The 5,695-nt window shown below is 51.6% G+C and overlaps 2 protein-coding genes across 2 annotated transcripts; both read left to right on the forward strand.

The window, feature by feature from the left end:
• On the forward strand, positions 1-2,218 carry MIND_00000600 (F-box domain-containing protein; the record flags this gene model as incomplete). The annotated part of the gene is made up of 5 exons (XM_037356982.1): positions 1-3; positions 56-208; positions 263-482; positions 535-1,551; positions 1,620-2,218. The coding sequence occupies 5 exons, from the start codon at positions 1-3 to the stop codon at positions 2,216-2,218; spliced, it is 1,992 nt and encodes a 663-aa protein (XP_037224892.1).
• Positions 2,219-4,454: 2,236 nt separating this feature from the next.
• On the forward strand, positions 4,455-4,929 carry MIND_00000700 (uncharacterized protein; the record flags this gene model as incomplete). Its single annotated transcript, XM_037356983.1, has 3 exons — positions 4,455-4,515; positions 4,569-4,668; positions 4,722-4,929. The coding sequence occupies 3 exons, from the start codon at positions 4,455-4,457 to the stop codon at positions 4,927-4,929; spliced, it is 369 nt and encodes a 122-aa protein (XP_037224893.1).
• Positions 4,930-5,695: the final 766 nt, after the last annotated feature.

A 5,695-nucleotide genomic window follows, 5' to 3' on the forward strand; every position in this document is an offset into this window, starting at 1 on the left:
ATGGTACGTCTTTTAGTGCTTCGTTCCCGCCTCTGCTCAGCCGCAGCAACTTCAGCGCGACGAATATCAAGAGTGCAATGTCCCGCAAGACACTTGCCCCCATACACACTATTTACAAGCTCGCAAAACAAGCCTGCTTTCATACTCTAATCCCTCGCCACCTGCGGTTTTGCTGCCTGGTAGAACGTCGACCTCATCGCTTGTTGAAGTAGCATATTTTCCACTATCCGCACTGCCCAGTTCCACTGAAACGCACTTGTAGTACTGTGCTGTACTCTTCGACGACTCCAATGCTATCGACATGTCTTCTCATTCTCTTCTGTGGGCACACGGTAGAATTTGCGTTGGGCAAGCTTCAGCTTGCGCATCCATTATATCTCTTCCCTCCTTCCCCCACTACTACATACAGCAACCCCACACTACTGCAAAACCGCCACACCGTCTTCATTTACCTATTCCTTCTCCACTCAGCGCACTCTCTTGTATGCATTGATTCAATCAATCTCTGGTTCCTAGAATTTTTACTATCTTTAGTCTTCGACGCCTCATCGATGGTGACGCTAGTCACACACACTCTCTCTCTCATGTCCGACAACGACGATTCAGACCATGAATTCACAGTGGAGCAGTACTACGCTGAAGCTTCACGTGCACTAGCTTCTCTTGGGCTTCGCGAGCGCCGCCAACCAGAGAATCCGCTGGACTCCATGACCATTGCCCGACTCCGACAAGAGGCAGAACAGATCAAGAAAACGATCGATTCCCTGAAGTACCGGCGGGATGTCATCGAAGAGCAGCTTAAAACTGTGGTTTACCCTGTGGACACGCTCCCTCCGGAGATTCTGTGCAAGATCTTCGCTGCGGTTGTGTTCTCGGCGCCACGAACTCAAGTCGATGTTGCCCTCTTGCGGCTCACTGCGGTATCTCAGCGGTGGCGCGCTGTGGCTATCGCGGACCCGCATTTGTGGACAAGGACCTGCTATTTCATTCGCTTTAGTAATCATTGTGATACTCTTCATCAGCATTTTCTCCAGCGCGCACAAGGCTTACCAATCACGCTCTCAACTACCGGGTTTGACTTGGTCCCCGATCGTCTTCCCCGCGGCGTCTTTGACTCTGCTTCACAGTGGATTGAAGCACATCTACAGGCCGGGTTTAATGCCTTCGACCTATACGAAGCCACATTCCGTAGGGCTACCTCGCTACCAGTATTCGTGCCCTTTGATTTCGACTTCCCTCAATTGACAAAACTTACACTTGACATTCCAAATATCGATAGGTTTAACAACAGTCGCAGTCAACGGAACGTTTTTCAAAGTGCTGTTCATCTCCGCGAATTGGCTGTCTCAAACATTCTATCGATCTCGCAGTTCGCAATCCCCACACAACGGCTGCGCAAGCTGACCGTTAATGGTCCCGCACAATACCTGGACGTCATTTTGATCCTTCCAGAACTGTTAATGCTGGAAGAACTCTCTCTACTTACCCTTGTGCGCAATCCCGAGTCGGACGCCGAGATTATTGGGAACCCGAGTCGACCATTACCATGCCGTACTTGTCGACCTTGTTGTTGCTGGAAGAAAACAGTGCTTGTGTTCTACCACACCTGACGCTGCCAGCCCTGAAGACTCTTCATCTATCGTATTTCACTTTTAAGGATGTGAAGTCGTATATCCACCCGGACCACCCCTGCCTCACTCGTTCCAACGCCAATATTCTATCTCTGTTCATCGTATCGACCTGGAGCTACAAGGTCATTCAATCCCTTGTGTTTTCTCGCAATTCCCCAGTGTTCCACTCAACCCAAGAGTTTGTCCTCCGTCTCTTTGACATGGACGCCGAAAGCGGCAAACTCCTCGCAGCCGACTTTGCCCAACTTGCATTCCTACCTAATCTCGAGTCGTTGACACTTGTGGTACCCCAGCCAAGGGAAGGGAAATCAACCTCAATAAAAGCATCCTCTCTGACGATTGAGATCGGTCCATTCGTGGACGGCCTTGCCATGCGTGTCGCCAACGCGCTGTCTGCAGGAGTGCGACACACAATGAAGCTGAGCCGATTCGTTGTTGACTGTGCATCGTCGGCGATCTCCGACAAGGACCTAGGCGACTTGAAGCACCTGCAGGACCAATTGCAAGTCCCAGTCTTGATGCCAAACGGACATCCTTCGAGGAACACATGGGAACGTAGGGAGCTCCGGGGCAAGGGTATCGATTGATGATTTGCTATGATTTTGACTATTTTCGATCGTTTACAACGTGTAGATCTAGTTGGTAGTGAATTGTTGTTCCCCAAAAGCAGCGAAATAGCAGAGACAAACAGAACCACGCACCGAAGTCCCGCAGCTGCATTAGCCTAGCCAACATCATCTTCTCTTAGTATTCTCCCCGTAAGCTCCTTTGCACATCCGTCCGCCGTGGTCTTGTCCGAGATGAGCTCGTCATACCGCTTGCATGGCCGGAGTGATACTCGTTTGCAGGTGTCCAGAGCCTATGCCGCTCGACAAGGTCCTAGATGGTCTGCGGCAATTAGATTCAGTCAAAAGCAGGAAGAGTCAGCGCAGACTTACTTAAGTACCTGGGATGTAGCCCTTCGACCCGTTCGTTACTTCACTCCCGTTTGTCGCTGTATCCAAGGCGGGTCAGCATACTTCGTTGCGGGTGGAGGTATTCAAGCGAAAGCGACCGCGAGTTTCTGCAGATGCGCATTCGCATTTCAACGGGCTTCCGCCGCAAACAGAAAGGGCAACGGTGACCATTGCGGGGAGAAGAGGGTTGGCAAACGGACCTTCAGCCAGCATAATGACCTCTATCTAGTCAGCTCCAGTCTCCCCGTCGAAACAGCGCGTTGAAGCAGCTCCATAAGCTACACGACCCTTCAGTATAATCCCGCGGGAGACCAAGCACGCACCTAACCAGCCCAGGTGGACTTCACGCCTCCATTCGAAGTACTTTTGGAAATTCGACATCTTCGTTGGCCAGAGTAGCTGTCGAAACCTTCCCGTTCCGAGGGCAACAGCGGTTTGAGAAGACTCTATCCCAGCAGCATACAAGTTTGCGATGTTGTGTCGTTTGGCGAAACCAAAGCAGGATGGCTGTGACATCACGCACCCGTTCTTCCTCTGCTCTATCATGTCGTCGACCAAGCCTGCGTCTCTCCAGCTCGAACCGCGCCCGCGAGGGGGTTGAAGACCATTATGCTGCTTCAAGAGGGCATGGTCCACGGAGAGAAGGGCCTAAAGAAGACGGAGGAGGAGGAATGGTACTAGTATTGGCGAGTTGCTTCAGGGAATTGGTGCGTTATCCTAGCTCTTTCTGGCACTCAGCACTCTTATTCCTCACTCCGGCTAAATGTTGTCTGACTCTCGCTCTCCGGATGAGCCCGCGCAACAACTTTAGCGCGACGAATATCAGGCGTGCAATGTCTCGCAAGACCCTTGGCCGCATACACACCATTTCCAGGCGAATCAACTCTGCCTCTCGCCAAACGAGCCTATTGTCATACCCCAACAAACGTTTCTCCTTTGACCTCGCACCCCAAAACGTTCAGCGATAACATTCCTCCCTGTTAGCACCCTCCGCTATTCGCGACCAAGAAGCCCTCCTTCCCTTACTGCCGTCCAAAACGACACAGCCGTCTGCGCAAATACCACGTCTTTCGCTTTGAAAACGGCCATCGAAAGCCGGAGATGGCACCGACCAAGATCATGCACACGAAATTCGTCGACAACAGCTCTGGTCGTGGTCTGTGGCATGTGCTGCTTTCGAATGGGGGGAGAGTTGTCGGTGGATGTCCTAGTCGTATTCATGGAGTTTTGTCATGCGTTCTGGTGAGTCTCACTTCGCTCTTGCCTTCAAACCGTTGACGAACAATGTGCAGTTCATCTTAGTATATCTATTCGACCCCTAGCATCATACACATTCCCAAAAACTATTCTTCGTTTCTCGTTAATATCCTTGTCGAGCCGGTGCTCCTGCCTTTGCGCATTTGTGCGTTATCGGCGACAATGTCTCGATGTGAGGTCCTCGTTCTCCAGCATATCTGGTATCACAGGGTCGTTATTCGTTCTGGTCAGTACATCCGAGGCCGACCTTGCCAACGAAAACGAAGAGACTTTGTTGTCTAAATAGCCCCGAGGCAGGCATGCTTGCTGTCTTGGCCGACGTTCACGAAACCAAATCCACGCAACGAAATCTGCCTCCATCCAATCGGCTTCCGTTAATTCAAGTGAGGCCAATCGACTTCAAGTCCGAGCAGCGAAATGCCCATGTCTTCATGACTATGAAAGCCGCAGTCGCCTCGAGGTTAGCGTCATGGTGCTGGCCTGCTCGGAACCAATTGTAGGGATCGGTCCTATTCCACGAGGTGCCTCAGTGTCCTTCGAAAACCCACGCAGTGTCCACGAAACAGGCATTTAAACCTGCTGGTGCTCGTCAAGCGACCTGCCCGCCGCCATGACCATCAACATATCCTTGCGGGACCTTGTGCTCGCTGAACTCAGAGCGCGCAGCACACGTAGGAAACAACTGTTACTTGCGACGATCTCTCTGACACGATGTCCCTCGTAGCCCTGGATCGCGCCGAAATCGAGGACGGGATGGACAACGTGCTTACCTACTTACGCAGATGCTTCCCTCCAACCCACCCACACTGGCTGAAGGTCCAAAGGTCTGTGCCCACATGCCAATGCTCGAGACCCGAATGACTTTCATGTCCACTAGACAAAACCTCTACGACGTAGAGACTGTCATCAGCCTGGAAGTCGCCCAGTGCAATGCGAACAGGTGGCTTGCCAATGAAGCTACCATCGTATATCTGTACGAGAAGAGGCTGCTAGACCTCGGGTTTGACGAGAACGGTCTGGGCGCGAAGGGCAATAACAAGCGGCATAAAGAGGAGAACATCGGCGAGAGTGAAGGAGGTAGATAAGGCCCAGGCGAACCGGCAACGGCGCTCTGGATGCCCAAGCAAATGTTGATTAAAGGATTGCTCTTTCTGCGGGTAGACAACAACTATGTATTCACTTCTTTTACCAAAATACAACTCCGAGTGACAGTAAATAATTGGCGTCAGGCTCCAATCGACATCTTCAGACATCTTCCGCTCGTTGCTGGTTACCATCTGAGAGTTTAAAAATAGAGTCTTGTAGTATTATGCGCAGTTCATTGAGGACAAGCCACAGAAACGCAGACAGTAAATCTTCTATAATTTCTATTCTTAACTCAACACCTGGGATAACCCGGGCCACTTTTGCACACGACCTCTTCACCAACCTGAGCAGTTTCCTGCACATGGCTTCCATTCGAGTTCAAGTGCAAGTCCAACAAAGCAGTAAGAAACACACCCTGCCACTGTCTTCTGCCTCTCTGACCACTGCAGCGCTGGATCGGGCAGCGATCCGGACGGGCATGGACAATTTTATCGGTCTGTTCCACGAACTCGTGCCTCGCAACGACCCACGCTGGCGAGAGCTGCGCAGCTATGCGCCCACATCGCTCGGCCTTGCCCCTCCACCGCTGACCGCTGACCAGGCAAGATCTCTTCAACATCGACACCGTCATCAGACTGGGCATAGCTGATTGCCGCACTAATGGCTGGGTTGTTAATGCAGAAGGCATTGTGCAAGCTCTTAGGACCCGCTTACGAAATATCCGACTTATCGGTGTCGAAGACTCAGACATTGAGAGTGTGGGCT

This window comes from Mycena indigotica (genome assembly GCF_014461135.1).
Source record: "Mycena indigotica strain 171206Taipei chromosome Unknown Mind.scaff0001, whole genome shotgun sequence".
In the NCBI taxonomy this organism is placed as follows: domain Eukaryota; kingdom Fungi; phylum Basidiomycota; class Agaricomycetes; order Agaricales; family Mycenaceae; genus Mycena; species Mycena indigotica.